Here is an 18,832-nt window from a genome sequence, read left to right as displayed (position 1 = left end):
ACTCGAAATCCGCGGAATGTAAGAATAGAATAACACTTTTCATTTTATTATTTTTACATAGATTTCAGTGCAAGAACGTATCAGCGCATGGGAATTTATGCCTCCGAAGTTTCACTGCAGGGCGATTTCTGTACAAAAAAAGATCCTGGCGGGCCAATGATTGACCGAAAAAAAAGGAACAGTTGAAATCAATTGCAGGTTGTTAATATTCCTATTATTGTTTTTATTGCACACAATAGGAATTATAATCACCATCAGCCTGTCTACGGCCACTGCCGGGCGAAGACCTCTCCTATAGATCTCCAATTAGGCTAGTCCTGTGCTAACTGCGACCAATTTATCCCCGCAAACTTCTTGATCTCGTCTGCCCATCTAACCTTCTGCCGCCCCCTGCCGCGCTTGCCTTCTCTAGGGATCTACTTTGCTACCCTTAATGACCAACGGTTATTTTGCTTTCGCATTACATGCCCTGCCCACGCCCATTTCTTATTCTTAATTTCTACTAATATGTCCTTAACCCGCCTTTTTTCTTGGCCCACTCCACTCTCTTCTTAGTAATAGTACATAGCAATGCACAAACTCAGTACCTTGGGAACGATTTTTCCTGTGTGTATTAAGGATGGTTCGTCAATTTCGTTTCATTTATTTCTTTAAGATCTCTAAGAACTTTTTTTTCTTGAGAATGTCACTGTGTTCTATCACGGTTATCTTAGGCATAATTATTATTGCACACATTTTTGAGCCATTTATCCAGTATAAGTTTATCAAGATTCGTCCCTCGATCTTCTTTATTTAATTTAGTTTTCTTCCACGTCAGTACATTATATTCTTTCAACTTTTTTGCAGAAAAGCCACGTATTTTTTGCAAAAGTATAGAATTTGAACTTCAGTGATATCCAGGAGCCGTGATTAGTACCAGCCGAAAACACTCACGAGTATCCGGTACCCCTCATGAGCGCCCCTCACCGCTCACGAGTGGTGAGTGGAGCTCATACTCGGGAGTGGTGAGTACGCTCGCACACGCGAGTGGTGAGCGGCGCTAGCAGCGCTCACGCTAACTCGCACTCGCCAACCCGAAATTCCTCGTGAGTGGTGAGTGGGAGGTGTGTGAGTGCACTCGTGAGTGAGCCTACCCACCTATGCATTCAGCTATCTTTCCCTGGTATTCTGAGTCCTTCCTCCACTCGAGATTCCAGTGGAGGAGTTCTTTGAAATAGTTCACCATGCGTGAGCATTGCAGAATCCTCACCTCAGCAGAGTGGAGGGCGCAAATGGAGTGGCTGAGGGACTCACAACATGGCCCTTTATCTCCTAGAGCACAGTTATCACTGTTACTGGAAGTTTTCACTGTCATACTGAGTCTTGCGATCCACTCCTTGAAGAACGCCTGTCCTCGCACCACCCTCTGACATTACCCATGCGTGCATCATTCGCATCGGCAAACTCCTTTCATCCTACCGTGCCCCCTTGGGGTCATTTTCCCTTAACGCAAATCTTCATTCCTGAGCACTTTTAGTCACTTTTACGGCAACTCCAAAACATCCTAGGATGTGTCTACGGTAAAGTTTAGCGGAGTGCAATGGCGGCGCACCGCTTTTCGCAGCCCTCTGTAGTGACCGTCCCTGAAGTGGAACGTCCACTGCCCTAACGCTGGCATACATCGCTAAGCAATGCTACTTTTCTTAGGATTGGAAACATACCCACACAACGCTTATTTTGAACCGGAATAAACCCAGACCCAAGACTCTTTAAGGCTCTTATCGCTCCGTCGTGCCGAGGAAAACTTCGCCAGAAGATGTATCTGAACCGTTACAGTTACACTTGGACGATGGCAAGTTCTTTCCTGGCGCGATGTTTGCTTTCCGATCGCAACTGTCTGCACAGGATATTCTGCTACAACTAAAGGGTGCAACCAGACCGTCAGGCAAAGCCGTATATCCATCACAACTTGCATCTTCTCCAACGAACAAGCTCCTGGGCGACGTGAGAGAGAGATAGAGAGAGAGAGAGAGAGAGAGAGAAATTAAACTTTATTGCAATTCGTCATTACCAGGACGCGGTGACCCTTAGTTCCACCTTTCCGGTTACCAAGGCAGCCCGTTCCGTCAGACTGTCCTGCATAGGCGACGCGAAGCGTTCTTTAAAAATCAACCGCTCCAGGTTAACATCACGGGGAACGCCGCAGGAAAAATGGCGACTGTTCGGCAAATACACCAGTTGTCCCGCATGCAGACTCAAGCAGACCAGTGCGCAGAGGAACGTGAAAGCGGTATTTTCCTTTTCCGAAGAGCGTTCAAAGTTTTGAGAAGCAACATCCTCTCGTACAAAAGCGGAAAACTAGCTGAAGCAGCATCAACCACAGAAACAAGTTCAGTGCTGCGCCGAAGATGTGGTGTACGTAATCCCTCCACCACGTGGTTACAAATACGTATACGGCAGGCATCGCGATGAATAAACGTGTGCTTGCGCGAGCATTTGAACAACACTGGGAAACTCAGCGCACATTCCCGGAACTGCGCTTGCACGCCTGGCCTTGATGAGACTGTATAATAGCAAAGCATGAAACAAGCTCGCAAGGGAAATTATTGAGCTTTTTGAAATGTCTCGACCTGTCGCCGCATGCGGAAGCATACTGTCTTTTGTTTTCTCCTCCAAAGAAATTGCTTATCCATGCCTTTGGTCAATGCACACGTCAAATAATTGTAAATTCCCGCACCTTTTCTCTATCTCCATTTTTGTGCTTTTGGCAGCAGCGGTTACTCAATTGTTGTCGTTTGTTTCATGTTGTAACCCGCCGCGGTGGCTCAGTGGCTAAGGCGGGGCGCTGCTGAGCACGAGGACGCGGGTTCGATTCCCGGCCGCGGCGGCTGCTTTTCTGGTGGAGGCGAAAAGCAAAAACGCCCGTGTGTTCGAGATTTCGGCGCACGTTAATGATCCTCAGGTGGTCAAACTTAATCCGGAGCCCTCCACTACGCGCCTCATCGCCTGCGTTGCGTCGGTGCGTTAACCTGCAATCAATCAATTTTTCATACTGTTGTATTTTTAACCTCAGGGCACGAGCTGTGCCGCAAATGTTGTCATGCGCTCGCACGAAAGCAAATTTGACGCGCCGTAACGTCTAGTTTTTTACTGATGTGTGCATGGTTTCTATATGTACAGTAGCCGACCGATTATTCGGACCTGGAGGGGGACGAAAAATAGTCCGAATTAAAGAGCAGTCCGAAAAATCCGCGAATCGCAAAAAGGAACTTTATTTCTTTTAAATAGGACTTAACGCAATCATTGTGATGGTACGCACAGTGCACACGCGATGGGGTGAACCCCGTGAACCACAATCCCTACAATGGCTGCCAATCAAAATCATGCGCCCCTCCGTCTAACGACGAGGAAGATTAAACGCGAAGCTTTCTCGTGGCGGATCCTTTGGTTGTCGTCTGAGTTTGGACAAAATTTTGATCATGTCGAAATGCAGCAATCGGGTACACTCGGACTTCCTAACGCGAGTGAAGCAAGAACGATCCCCTCCATTGAAGCGTTTTATACTTTCACTTCACCAACGATCATTCATCATCATCGGCAGAAAAGGTTGACTTTCCCGCAGGGCGTTTTAGCCTTGCAGACACCCAGAAAACCGAAGCTTCGCTTTCAAAAGAGCAACGTGCATGACGCGCGACACAGGAGAAACCTGATGGCGATGTGGCTTATAAGTCAGCGTCAGCTGGTGCCTAAAATAAGTGATGCCAAAAGAACTGGCCGCGTATGACCCGTTTCCGGCTTCAGAGATTGTTTTCCGACTAATGCAAAATTATGGCCTCCAAGATCAAAGTTTGCTACCACGGCGGGAGTCAAGCTAATCCCCAACCAATCCGAAGCTAGACGGGTGGCTTAAGATTCAAAATGGCGTCGTCCTGGAGTCGCGCCATGGCTCTGTCACGGAAAATTTTTCCGGGAAATCGAACTTTTCGCTTTATTTTGTCCGAAATATTCGTTGTTTATAATGTTAACCCTATGGGACGACTATCGGTTCCTCGCGAAAGTCCGGAAATTCTAGAAAATCAGAATTTTTGGAGTCCGAAATAACGGTTGCCTTCTGTGTGTATGTATGTATGTATGCATGTATAAATGTATGTATGTATGTGCGTGTATGTATGTATGTATGTATGTATGCATGCATGTATGTATGTATGTAGTATGTATGTATGTATGTATGTATGTATGTATGTATGTATGTATGTATGTATGTATGTATGTATGTATGTATGTATGTGTGTATGTATGTGTTTTTGCCCAGAAACCTTCGTCTTTTTTCTTTTGGATCATTTGCTCTTTTTGTTGTACAAACTTCAAAAACGTTGTTTTGTTCGGGCTCCCGAAGTTGTTATAAGAAAGGAACAGATTTCTTGTTTCATGTGCATTCCCCCTTAAACTCAATTACACCAAGGAGTAACAAACGTACGGCTAAACCAGCTCAAAAAACAAATGCAGCTAATTCACTTTCCCAACAGACAACGTTAGGGAAAGTAAGAAATTTAATTAAATTGGGCAAGAATGGCAGCATTCTGTCAACAGGTATACGTTCTTCTCAAGTTTTCCAATTAATAAGTAAAATACGTTTGTTCATCCGTGTTTCCGCCGCGAGGCAAGTGGCTCAATCGAGTGACCAACAGACAGACAGACAGACAGACAGACAGACAGACAGACAGACATCAAACGTTTCTTCGCCTGTGGTCAAAAACCAGCTGCCGCGGTGGCTCAGTGGCTAAGGCGTTGTGTAGCTGAGCCCAAGGAAGCGGGTGAGATCCCGGCCGAGGTGGCTGCTTTTCCGATGGAGGCGAAAAGCGGAAACGCCTGAGTGCCTGGATTTCAGGGCATGTTAAAAGGGCCCTGCAGCGCTTACCATCGACTACTAGGAACGTATTTTGGGGTAAAGTGTATTGTACCAGCAATCTCCTCCAGCAAGAATTATGAAAATCCGTTCGCTATCACCAAAACTACGCGCGATCAGAAATCGCGCATAATCGTTCCCTCTCAACTCGACCGCGGACAACGCGAGGAAAGCTGCGCGCCCTCTCCCGGAGAAGAAGGGGGGGGGGGGGGGGGGGGGGCGGCTCGCAGCGTTCTCTTCCGCGGCCTTCAATATACCACAGGCCGGGGAGTTTTCTGCTTTTCTCTGCAACGTTGAGGGTCTATTAGCGGTCAGGTGCCACAAAAAAGCAGGCATGGCTGCCTGCTCGCAAGCGCGCGCTCGAGCTGGTAGGCCGTTTTTTAAGCAATAAACGTTTGTTGTCGAGTGGTCTGGTTGAGAGGGAAGTATCAATCTCATCACTCAAATTGCGCACGCTCTCAAAACGCAAAAAATTCCCCGCATTTCCCCGAGGGGAAGAATGTGAAAGTGCGAATGCACGAGTTGAATTTGCGCGGTTCGGTAATGTTCGCGAAAGAGAGGTCACACACACACACACAACTACAAAGAAAGAAAGATGCATTTATTCACAGACACCTATTTGTGTTGTCGTTGTACTTGATTGCTAGAGCGGATCTCAGCTTTGAAATTTCGTGTCAGTACTCCTTTGAGCAGGTGCATTAGCCCTTCTCACGCCCGATTCTTGGCCAATCCCCCACGTGGGTATGTGCCATGTCAGCGGCCAGGCAGCGCGTGCCCATCTCCCCCCGTTGTCAAGGAAGACGAGGAGATTCCCGGCCAATCCCCCACGTGGGTATGTGCCATGTCAGCGGCCAGGCTGCGCGCGCCCATCTCCACGTGCGCGGACATCGCCGGTGGACGCAGGTTCAGGGTCGCTTAAGAAGTGCATTGCACTTAAAAAGAAACAGCAAAACTGTGCGTACAGGTTCAGGCATAGAAGAGGTTCTTACTCAGCCACAACTACGTCGGATCTTCACAGAAATGCGAGAAATAAGCCGCGAAGTTGACCAGTGTCAGCCAATAGGACAGCCATTTCCTCAATGACGTCCTTAAGGCCATGCCAGGGGTGCATAATGAGAACTGAAGAGAGCGCGGTTGGTTTTTTCGTGTCTTTCACAGCGATTTGCGCGCTAACCACTTCACGTGCACGTGTAATATTTGGTTCAGGTATTCCTGGCAGTGTAAGCTAAACGTCGCGCAGGTTTACTTGCACTGCTCAAAGAGTGTTGCAGGGTCCCTTTAAAGATCCCCAGGCGGCCAAAGATAATCCGGAGCCCTCCAATACGGCGTGCCCCATAGCCCGGGTGTAGAATCCACAATCCCCACACAGTTACACTCCACTAAGAATCAGTCTTTGCGTAGCCAAGAAAAAAAGGCAATTTTCTTTACAAGAGATTTTTAATGCTACGGGGTTTAACGAGCCAAAATGTGAACTTTTTATAAACCTCAATCCAGGAAAAATATGGGATTGTTTAGAACGCTTATGTTCTACACGATTGAGATTTTTTTTACTTCGTGGTGGCACGCACAGCAGGAAAAAGGAGAACACATGAAAGGACACGGTCAGAGTGCACACAGTGGCGTCGCATTTCGCGTGTATCGGCGATTATGGTTAACCTTTTCGGCCCTGGTGGCGTCAATAGACGCCATCACATTGTAGTTCCTCTAGCGCCTAGAGAAAGAAGCTAAAACTGCTTGTTTGTTTTGGGAAATTGTACTTCAATGATGCCTATTGCGTTAGATGTCCCTGCGGTTGCGTTTTAGTGTAGGTACTCGCTACAAAAAAGAAAAAGATCCGGTGAAATCAAAATTGCGACACTGAGGCTGAAAAAAAAAATGGCGGTCTCAGTTTTATTCCCAAGCTTGTAAATCTGTTAATACGTCCACTAGGACGCTGAATTTTTGTTTGTAGGTTCATGTATGCACAGTAATACTGAAGCCATTCTCGTCCGAGCTACACACCACTTCTGAAGCATGCCGTAGTGCGACTTTTTAAATTACTTAAAATTGCCCAAAGGTCCTTGATATGCCAATTTGAGTAGCTGGTACAATCTCTTTCGTATCTAGTCACAATTAGAAACACAGCCCCCGGGACCAAGAATCGTACCCTCGAACTCTTACGAGGCCGCACAGCCACTTAACAATCAGGGCAGCATGCCATCCTATCCCTTCTTTAACTAGAGCCCAAACGTTTCTTTGTACAATGGCAGGAAAATGACAACTACCCGCGTTTAACAATATCTCACGTGTCACATAGGCTACCCGTGTGTCTGTAGAGTGTTATGCAAACGAAATGCGCCGTAAAGCGCTAAGAACTGTTAAAATGTCAGCCTTCTCTTCATTGACAGCTTGCCCCGTACGAAAAATGGACTACTTTATACCACGCCTCCGTGGTATGTATTTCCTTTACATTGATACTGTGGCTGATCCTGTTGCTCGCCATGTACATGTTAGCGAAGACCTTTGGTGAAAACATAGCGGACTCAAGTAAGTAATGACATTTTTTTTTTTGCCTTTGCAATGTACACAGACTGGCCTCTACAGTGCGATGCGAACTGTTCGTTAATTGATTTGAGGGCAAACTTTTACAACGCAGCTACGAACTGTGCTCACGGATAACGGCAAAGCTCTCTATCTAGACTCCGAGTTAGCAATATGAGCACGTGCCCTCCAAACTTACTTAGAAAAAAAGCCATTCAATTTGCAGCGAGAGATGTCCACAATGTGTGCTTTTATAGCCGCTACTTTTTCTCAGCTTGTGCCTGTGGCGGTGTGGCCTCTGGCCTGTGTACTACGTCGCCGGCGTCACGGCCCATTCGCGGCCCAGCACAGAGCAGAAAAGCAAAATAAAACGCCTTCCACACTTTCAAAGTTTCGAGGGTTGAACCTAGGCCGCTCTCTTTCTACACTCTAAGGTCGTCTTCACCACAGCGCCCCGGAGTGTCCAATTGAAGTGGTAAAATTCGGCGAAGGGTGAAGACCAACGTATTTTACTACAAAAGTGCATGGGCGTTGAAACAGCATGCAAGGCGCGGATGGCGTTCTGCGTTGCCCAATGTCCATGCGCAGATGCACTTTTTCATTTGAATGGAATGCTCGGCCACGTCACTCATCCAATTTTCACACTAGGCCACTTCGAATGGTCATTCAGGAGCATTGTGTTGAAGACGCCGTATGGGGATTTCTGAAAGTGCAGAAGCAGGGGGCGGGAGTTCCTTTATTACAAGAAATTCGAGAAAAAAAAAAAAAACCTCACTGAACAGCTAGGAGTAAACAAATAAGAGCGTACTGGTACCACATACTCCTAAGCGTACACAAACCTATAAATAACATACCCTATCTATAAACAAACATTTTCCATGTCGCTAAAGATCGCGCAGGGCAAGGAGTCTGTCAAAAACCCTCACCATTCAGAAGGTGAAACCATAGCGGAGTATGCACTCTGAACGGTCGAATCTGTATAGATAAAGCTATAGGGGTTCGTGCATTGTCACCTGGTTAAGGCCTAGGAGGAAGAAGAAAACTTCATTTTGGCTTGAACGTTTCCCATAACTAAACATTAGAGTGCCAGAAAAGCATGCTTTTGCTGCTCCCGACCCATGCTCCTGCACATGTTAAACACGATAACTACCTCGACGAAGGTCGCACCAAAATGGCTAAACTATTACCTCTACATGTTGTGCCTGGTTAGGCCTTTTGGAATTGTTAGGGGGCAAGTTCTAAAATGCTTCTCGCTCTTTCAGTGGCGTTTTACGGCAACATCCTTAATATTGATTTCATGTATTTGTGTAGGTAACATGTGTCAGCAAAAGCCAATTAGATTTGTCAATCGGTCGAACATATATCGGTATCTGTACAAACGCAGAATGTATTCCGAAATACATATTGTCACCAAAGGCACTGGTTAGGGCGAAACCCTATAACTACTTTTGATTGGTTTTTATAGCCAACATGTATCAGTATAAACCCCACTCTATTTCGGCCGGCGAACGAGAAAAGCACAAATTTGCAAACACACAACTGCCCCTTTTTCATCCCTGAGGGGTGCAGCTTCAGAAAATCTAGTCTTGTGAGCCGTTACGACATGATATAGTTGTACTCCCGAAATTTCAAGTATCTAGGTTCAAGAGTTTCGACCGGCCATTGATGAGTCAGCCAGCCAGTCAGCCGGTCGCGCACTTTTCTTGATAACCGTATATTGGCGAATGAATCGTTTTATAGGGCAAAAACTTCACACGAAAGTCGGTTTTCGCGGTCTATTTATTTTCTAAAATACTTTAAGCTTTTTTTTTCTAATCTATGAAAACCCCACTTTCGTGTTTGCGCACACAATTGGCATTTTTTGGTGTTTTACTCGTATCTCAATAGGAGAAATACTTCCGACTAGATCCAAGCGCTTATTCCGACTCAACACTAAGAAATCTCATTTCGAATCAAACATACCCATTTTATCCATTTTTTTCTGTGCTTTAAAATTTCAGTCAACTGTGATGACAATGATGACAAAGACGGCGCTGCCTTGCTTTCACCAATTAATGAGAGTGAAGGAAGAAACGAAATGGATGCTACTGGAGAAGTCGCTAGAAGATCACCACCTTCACCGTAAAGATCGCCTGCGGTTCAAGTTGCAAAGCTTCCAACTCCAGCTAACCATCCCTTGATGCACGCCTCGGAAAAGCGCCTGCTTCTACATCCAATGGACACAACAGAGCATGCCTCGCCGTGTATTCCAAGACCAGGCAGAGACTCCATAGGCGTGAGACCACCCTTCAGATCCCGCTATGTTATACCAGAGTCCTTCTGGTTACACAAAGTTGTGAATAAAAGCTTTCAGAGAAAGACAAAAACGGTCTCTATTATGAATGCTTCGACCTCACACATCCATCTGAACTCCCGCAAGCCTTGGCAGTTCAACGTTAGAATTATTGACGAAATACTGCGTTGTCCTGACAGCGCAGAATGCCGGACTCCCTGCTGAATATAGTTTGAGTACTGTTTGAACAAGGGAAACGGCGCCCTGAAGACAACTGCGCTACATATTACCACTCTTTGTGTTTGCTGAAATGTTTACCTTTTCCTGCGTAGTACTGAGGCTGTCTTTACGGTGTAATTGGTATACCATTCTATGGCTTCAAAATCCATTTATCTCAGCATTTTTCTATGTGCATGATAAGCATTTGTCAAAGCTTAATTATCACGGCAACATTGAGATAATATATAAATAAGTAAATAAATAAGAATTTGTTTATTATCAAGCAGTACATCCAGAGGTAAAATGGGCCTGCGATGCGATGCGATGAGATTTTTAGGGAGGGAGGGGGAGAAGAGGGGGAGAAAAGGGCCGGAAACTGTCTGGCATGGGGTGCCGACACCTTATCAGGCCCAAAATGGGCCTGCCAAAGCCAAACAGGTGCGCTTGTGCGGCCTCGCCCGGGAGCAGCGGTCGTCACTACTGTCAAAATTACTCGTTGATAGTGCTGAGTACAGAGGGGAAAAAACGGAAAAAGGAAACAAAACAAAAAAGGACAGACAACACAAGCAAAAAAGACAAACAGAAAAACAAAGACAGGCACAAACAAAAATACAATAAACCTAGGTTATAACTACATGGTCAGCATTTTTCTCATCCCCAAGAAACAATTAGAAATCAAAGAACTAACCAAACGGTCACCCCTTACACATCGAAACCTCAGCAACATTCTATTACTGGAATGGCAGCGCGCAAATGTTTCCGCGTATTTTAAGAGACCATTTCGTCAGGCAATTCATTCAAAATAGCAACTACTGGCGGTGAGATGTTTAGGTGGCGCCCCCTGGCTCTGACGTCGGCTTAGGGAGTCGCGCCGGTGTCGTCTGCTACACTCCGCTTCTGAGAGGCAGCAGTGGCAGTGCTCGAAATCGCCCGCTTTGATGCTGCAGTGCAATAAAAAGCGTATTTTTAGTAATTAAGTCATTTTTGCCAGCTTATGACGCATCTCAATATTTTCAAGCTGTATTCCCCCCAAGTTTGCAAGACACGAGAAGAGAAAGAATAACTTTCTTCAGAGCATCGGTCAGAAGCTCGTGTTCAACCCGTCCTTTCTAGCTTATTCGCGAGGTTCAGCGCACAGATATGTATTCAAAATGCGTTGGCTTCCGTACAGTATTTTTCAAATGCTCTTATGACGACTCAAATGTCTAGTGCTACGTGCACGCGTATCGCAGAGCAGTAAATAAAGCCAATGTCTTCTATTTTTGTTGTTGTTGTTGTTGACTTGTATCAGATGATTTTTTTTTCTCTGCCCAGCGCATCATTTTAATATGAACTAAATAATTAATAACCGTCACAACCGCCTTATTAGTATGTTCTGGGATGTTTGAAAGGCTCACAAAGATTGTGAGGATACTTTCTTCAGGCTGTATGCATGGCATACATTCCCTTCTTCACAAACTGGCTTCCGTTATGGCTACTTGCAAGAAAGTGCATATCCGCAGCGTGCGAATTTAACCAATCCGTGCGAAGGAAGCACGCCATTCACGCGAGGCTGCGCCTAAACAGGCCCAAAACAACCGTACTACAAAGCCGGGTTGCGCCGATGCGCCCGCAGGCATGAGCGCGCGGGGAACGCTGGGTAAATTCGCCGCGCTATCTACACAGTGCTCCGTGAAAGAAAACCGCCCTCCACCTCCGCAGCCACGTTGGGTGTTTCGTGTCTCGCACGCTACGAAAGAACCGTTGGCTGGTAGAGGTAGAAAGCTTTGCTTTAAAAGCGCATCAATCGTAACCTGATACACCTGAAACGCAACCTTAAACGCTCTCGAAAACGTAGCGACAAGAAACAACTTCAAAAACTAGCGCGCAATTTTAAAAATAAAGTGCGTGCTTAAAGATACCAGTTCTTTTCATGCCCATTGACTTTTTTCATGTCAGAACAACCAAGAAAATTCGGGCAATATTAATCCAAAGATAAAAGTGGCATCACAAAGATAAAAAAATCTGGCATAAGCATTGACCGTCCTTTTACCATTGCCAATAAATTCAGCGCGTTCTCTCAGCCGGTTTTTACTGTGAGCGCATTGCACGCACACTTGCAACCTGACACGCTTCGTAACCCGATGCCCGAAATAAATTTAAGAAAAACGGCATTCTTAGACTTTTTCATAACTTATACAAATAAAGTAATCAGGTCCGGATCAAATAGCTAATGCGTTTCTCAACAGATACGCAATGTGGGTAGCAGAGTACTTATATGTAATATATAAAACATCGCTAGAAACCTGTGTGATACCCAATGACGGGCGCGCTGCAAGGATATCTTCTGATTCACAAGTCCGGATCCCCTTTAGAATTAAATAAATGCAGTCCAGTTTCTTTCACGTCCACAACTTGTAAACTGCCTGAACATATTTTATTTACAGCTATTATGACACATCAAGAGAATAATCATTTACTTCAGGCAAATCAAGATGGTTTTAGGACTGGTTTATCCACAACAACACAGCTGAGATAACGGATGGTTTTGTAAATGCACTGAATATGAGGGGTCAAATTGATACAGTGTTTCTGGGCTTTTCCAAAGTCTTTGATGGAGTTCCACATGCTGACTTAGTAACCAAACTGCTCTCTATGTACATTTAACGCAATATTGTCCGTTGGATAGCATGTTACTTGTCCTCACGAAACCAACACGTGGCTGTTCGTGACTGCTTTTCTAATACCTTGGATGTGCACTCAGGCATGCCACGAGGGTCAGTGCTGGGTCCTTTAATCTTTTTAGATTATATAAGTTATGTCTGTTTATCTATCCAATCGCCTGCGAAGACCCGGCTGTTTGCGAACGATTGTGTTGTTTATGCTAATGAAATTCAACACTCTGATCAAGTAAGACACAGTGATGTGTTGCACTCAATTAGTGTAGGGTGTGAAACATCAGGCTTTAAGCTTAATACTTTGAAGACGGCGGCTATTACATTTACCAACAAAAAAGAACCCTTGGAATTTCTTTATACTATTAATAATGCCTATACACATAAAACCTACCGAGTGAAGTATTTGGGTGTTATATTCGCAAGAAATTTAAGTTGGAACCCCATATAGAAAACGTTTGCAGCAACGCGCTAAAAAATATGGCATTTTTCTAACGGAAATTGCGTCGTATCTCATCGACCATAAAGTTAACAGCGTACAAACTCTCGTCGGACCAAAATTAGAATATGTGGATCTGGGATGCTATTCCAGAAGGCCCGAGATAGCTCGGTCCCGAGTTTCCAGCTGCTCGAGTTAACAAAGTAGTGATAGTACAGCATCCGATAAACCTCAAGCGATACCGCCGCAATCACGCGGAGCACGCTTAGCATTATCAGCGCGCCCCGTTGATGCCGCCCACGTTGAAAAAGCACAGCTTGCACGAACATCCGCGTGCAGCGCCGTCTAGGATCGAGTTGCAACATGCACTCGGTTATGCAAAGTAGATAACCCAGCTATTCCTTTTAAAACTCCGGCCTGGCCCCAGCCTTCTTCTAAAGCTCCGCCCTGTGAAGCGGCGCGGGGCGGCACCGATTTTCTCGGTGTTCTGTTCTTCCACTGAAATCTCTTTGCTACGTGGTTTGAGGGCGGCTCCAGTGCAGCTCAGCACAAGCCAAAAACAAGTAAGCGAACAAGTTCACTGTAGCGAAAGGAACGCACCCTTCTCCCGACTGTCAGACTGACCGGCTTTGTTTACGTGCGGACGGCGGGTGTAGTATCGGACATCGCCGCTATTTGGCGTGTCATGAGCGTATTTCAACATTCTACGAGTGCGTTTTAGACGTTGAAGGTGTGTCATCTGTCGTCGATTGTGTTTTTGCTGTGTATGAATACGGCTGCCGTGGGAAAACCTAGTCGTCTTCGCCGCTCCTATCGTCCGGACTAGAGTGAGCACTTCGTTCGGACCGAAACCCCCCGCTACTGTGGCAGCATTTGACTGGCGGTGGCCTGGGGACGTCATTCGTTCATTCTTTTCTGCTAAGCTTTGCTACCGGAGCATCTAATGCAAGTGACTGCGTGGCTGCGACGCTACCCCATCGGCGATGGGGACGCCATGGCCGCCATAGCTGGCTGGGGCTTCGGTCGCTACACCGCGCCCACGAATGGGCTGGGTGTGTGTGATTGACACGAGAACTCTTTTAGCTGACCGTCTCTGACGGTCAGCTAACGGGTGTCACAAGGCTGTGCAGCCGGGTGTCACATGGTCGGGTGTCACATGGCTGTGCAGCCTTGTGACACCCGACCCCCTTTGCAACGACTTTGAGGCGGCTTTCACTCCATAACTGCCGAGGAGCAACTGTTGCGTGCTCTGCGGTTTTACGCGACGGACACCTTCCACGGAAGCGTTGGTAGCGACCGCACCAGCGACCGCCCTCAATCGACAGTCAGCCGGTGTGTGTGCTATAGGATTACTGCAGACAAGTTTTTCGCCTTTTTTAAGGTGGTTAGCCGAACATGGCGTCCGCAAGTTCTACCATGCGTTTATCCGTCTGCAGCCACAGCGTACGCTTCAGTCGCGACCAGGGTCTCGAGCGCTCGACCGCAAGAAGGTTTGCATTGAGTGTCCGTACGTACTTCCGTTATCGTCTGTTAGCAAAACTCTCCGATGTAGCGTTGCATGACCATGCGATTCATTTATCGTCAGCGCGGCAGACGGTTTTCTTGAGGCGTTTCGTGTCACAGCATTCTTGCGAAAACTTTACTCGCAGGATAGTATATAATCAACGCCGTGTGTCTATTATCGGAGGCAATCTTTAGGCATTTCAACGGGTTCTGTCCAGCGTCTTTTTCGTCTGGCTGGAAGCGCATCATGAAAACCATGTGAAGGGAGGAATGAGACTGAAAGAAACACCGTGACGCCAGAAGAAAAGTGTAGTTATAGAGTCCATAAAAAAACCAACGACTGTGGAGAGCTTTGTCGAACAAGAGCTGTGAAGAGCAAAGTGAAATAAAGGAAACAAATTTGAAAAGCTGTGGCTCTAGCTATTCCTTTTTTCGTAACACATGGCCAATTGGGTGACTTACCCGCAATTGGGAGCTTTGAGAAGCGAATGGGCTCCGTTTTGAAAATTCACAAAACTTCACAAAATTCACAAAATTCACAATTGGAAAATAAAAGTTGTAGAATAATGCGTGACACGTGAACGTGATGGCACATGAGAATGACCCGTGCAATTACAGGGAGGCTGTGTGCTGTGTGCCAGTATTCTTGCTTGCGAGTTCTCTACGAAATGAAAGAGAAAAACTTATGCAAACGCGGTATAGCAGAAAAGACGCCCGTCGAATGCCAAAATTTATGCCCAAAGACAGAAAATAAAAGCGAGGAAAAATACGCAAGTGCAATATATCAATTAAGAATTACGCGAGTACAATTATCAGTTGCTAATAAGTATCGCAAGTACGATGTGTCAGTGGTTATTAAGAATCGCCAAGCTTTCGCCTTCAAATCACGTAAGAAGGCTGAAGTGGTTCTAGGAAATTTCGTATCTGAAAGCGGACGGAGGGTTTCGATAGCACCGAGCAGCAAGCACTTTGAATGTGGCGCGTTTCCATCACTCGCTGTCTTTTTTTGCCAGTCGGCCTTAGTCACGTGATTGCATTGTCTGCCACCCACGGCAGAAATGGGCAGAAACGGCTGCTTAGGACGACAAATTTAATACAGAAAGCTGAAAGAACAACTAAAATAAACATAAATAAACATTGTAGTGAAATACAGATAATTAAAATAAAAGCGCGATAAAGAGATGAAGTTGGATTTGCTTGTCCCCAGTCGCCACCGGTGCAGCAGTAGAACGAGAGATAGCAGTGAAAAACGCGCCACGCCCTAATCGCGCCTCCTTGGAATGCGCTGCTCTGGAACGATTACGTCACCCCAATAATCAGCAAACAACGTGAATTGCATTTTTAAAGCGCTTGAACTCCGCCTCGACATATTATCATTACGTTACGTGGCCGTCGCTAGAGCTCGTTTCCGAAAGTGCTTCGGGAAACACTACGGGAAACGTTGTTCCCGAAGTGCTTTGGCTTAATTTCGGGCCTTCTGGAATAGCACCCCTGATCTGGAGCCCGCGCCAAAAATACCTAATCAATAAAATACACAGAGTGCAAAATTTTGCCTTCCAGTTTATATACTCCACATACCCTCGTTTTGCCAGCGTCTCCGTTCTTCGCGAAAGGGCAAAACTGAAAAAACTAGCTCATCGCAGAAGTGTATCTCGCATTACGTTTTTGTATCAGCTGTATCACGATCCCTACAAAATACCTCGTGAGAGTTCATTAACTGAGCATCCCATGCGGTCTGATCGTACAAACCACAACCATTTAGCAATATGAATATATATCAATATTCTCTTTTTCCCCGTGCATTTCACTATGAAATAAATTTCCCAAAGAAGTAGTTAACGCTAATACAACAGAATCGTCCGTTTAGCTTCCAAGCAACGTTTTCTTTGGCCTCTAAAATTTGTTTTTTTGTGCCTCAATGAAAGCAGCTGCTTCTTGCGTGCGCTTTGCATTTTATGTAAAGTATGTAATTTTCTTTACGTACTGTTGTGTTCTATGTAAATATTTTGTTACTGCTACATTACTGTCGTGTTCCGAATTCCGAAGCACTTTGTGTTGATTCTATCAAATATATGTTAGCGGTAGTTGTAATTAACCTCGCTGTACTAAATATTTACCCACTCCTGCTTGCTCCCGAATAAGGCCTGCAGTATTTGTAAATAGATAATAAAATAAAAAGAGAATGGAATGTTAAAGAAGGCACAACAGGACCTCATTTTCATCGCCCTAAGTGTAAAAGCTCCGAAATTCTTAAAATGATTCTGCATTCAACAGTCACTAAAAAGCATGCTTCACAGTACAGTCAAACTCGATTATAACGAACCCGGATAGAGCGAATTATGCTATATATCCAACAAAAAGAAATCAGTTATGAAAATACATGCGAGGCATATTCCTTATGACGAAGTTCACATCGGATATATCGAACTCGGTGAACCTAGAATTGCCGGCGAGGTGCAGGGTCTCACAGCGGTAATTGAGATGTTCATTGGCCGAGGTTGAGGCGTTCAGCCTCACATGGAGCGACGTGACGAACCGACACTTTTTGTAACAGAAGCAGAGTGGAAAGCCGGCCCAGTCGATAATGGTTCATGACTGCAAATCCGCACAACAAAACGGGGCCATAGAATTCCTTCGGGGATTGCCTGAGTGTCATAGATGGCCAGGTTGCCGTCAGTGTGAGCTCCTCTGACGCAGAAACAGTCGCCGATGTTATGGCAGCTGGTGCTGCTGAAAGCTCCAAAAAAGCAGTAGATGTCGCGAGTGAAAGCCGTCCAATGGCTAATGAAGCACTTTCGGCAGTTCATATGCTCAGACATTATTCCTTCGGTATTTACGGACACGGAATCAAATGCTGTGCTATTTGGCGTCGCCAAAATAAAAGTGAAAACAAGAATCACCTTTTTTTGCGAAGTAGGCACTTGAGGCGGAAAGTAGCCTTATTGCTTTGAATGAATGGATTGTTTTGTGTGTGGTAACGACATACTTTATTGTGTCGCTTTCCGATTGCGGGGATGGGGAGGGGGGGGGGGGTCCCACATATATTGTGAACTCATAACAATGAACTCGTTATTGGCGGGTTTCGCTATATCGAACTATTGAATGTACCTAACTAATTCTGGCGCATATTAAAGTTCGCTATAACCGGGTTTGACTGCACATCTTTAAGATGAGGCAGGGGCCACAGAAGCTTGAGGCCAGTCTTCAAATCACAATACACATTGCTTACAGGCATAGCTGAGCAAAAAACTTCATAAGGAAAAAAACATCAAGGTCTGCCCTTAGAGTACTTCAACTTTGCATTCATCTCTAAAGACCGCAAAGCCTCGACAGTTTATGCGGTTTACCTGGCTTATTCTTGAATGGTCCATATTACTGACTCTACTTTGCGTGAAGTTATAACGTGTGGAACATTGTCCAAATAGAACTGAAATATTACTGCTCGTTGTTTTCGATTGTATGTTTATCTTTATCTGTATGCTTTCGAAATGGACTTTATTTCCCATATTCGCCAAGGCTTTCTTTTTTGAGCTTAAGTGATGTGCCATGCAACGGAGTTGAAATGCTGAAATACTTCTCTTTGTACACTTTTGCGTGTACATGTTTCAGGAATTTCCACACAAAACGTAAGCCTGTAGGGCTGACTGTAGCTGCCCACGTCCAAGCTCTGTCCTATACGCAGCATAGTTTAAATCTTGAAATCTTAGTAAATATTGCTAATACTGAATATTGTAAAGGCATATGAATGGATAAAAACCACTTTATCCCGTTTTTTAACGCATCCACTTCCTTAATAACTCGTCTTCATATACCGCGGAAAATGGTCCCCATTCAAAACGTGACATCTCCTTGGTTCCTTCATTCCAAAACACTTTACGCAAAAGCTACAAGCCATGCGATCCCCGAATAGATTGTTAAAAACAGACTCTTGAGATTATATAGCGCCAGCATTTGCAGCCAAACTCCCACTATAAAAAAAAATTGGCCGCGTATCTGCTCCTTTCGTTGCAAATGTCGACAAAATACGACAGTCTTTGACGACATTTGCCAAGCAAATGCCTCCCTTCGCTTTCCCGCTCACCTCTCCTGTTGTACCTCTTGCGTCGCGCTCCTCCCAAGGAAAACACGCTAAAAATGTTTGTTCAAGCCTATTTAAATTTACCGCGTTCCACTGCTCCAGGCCGGGTGCCTCGATGCCATACGGCACAGACGCGCGTGAATTGAAACGCCCTACTTAAATGTTTATAGTACCGCGTTTCCCTACCCCACGTGCGTTCCAAGCAGAACGTGGAACCTATCTAGTGGGACCTTTTGTAAACGTTGCCACTTGATTTCTTAAA

General features: G+C 45.5%; 1 protein-coding gene across 1 annotated transcript in view; it reads left to right on the top strand.

The window, feature by feature from the left end:
- Positions 1 to 9,807, top strand: part of LOC144180406 (uncharacterized) — a 28,750-nt gene extending 18,943 nt beyond the window's left edge. The window contains exons 7-8 of the mRNA XM_077708755.1: positions 7,273 to 7,411; positions 9,406 to 9,807. Of these exons, the coding sequence (XP_077564881.1) occupies positions 7,273 to 7,411; positions 9,406 to 9,530 (264 nt within the window). The 3' untranslated portion in view covers positions 9,531 to 9,807. The remainder of the gene's footprint in view (positions 1 to 7,272; positions 7,412 to 9,405) is intronic.
- The last annotated feature ends 9,025 nt before the right edge of the window (positions 9,808 to 18,832 follow it).

This window comes from Haemaphysalis longicornis, unplaced genomic scaffold (genome assembly GCF_048455015.1).
Source record: "Haemaphysalis longicornis isolate Haplotype H1 unplaced genomic scaffold, Haemaphysalis longicornis Haplotype H1 scaffold_4, whole genome shotgun sequence".
In the NCBI taxonomy this organism is placed as follows: Eukaryota; Metazoa; Arthropoda; class Arachnida; order Ixodida; family Ixodidae; genus Haemaphysalis; species Haemaphysalis longicornis.
The sequence above is the reverse complement of the archived record's forward strand: the minus strand, read 5'-3'. Positions and strand labels throughout refer to the sequence as shown.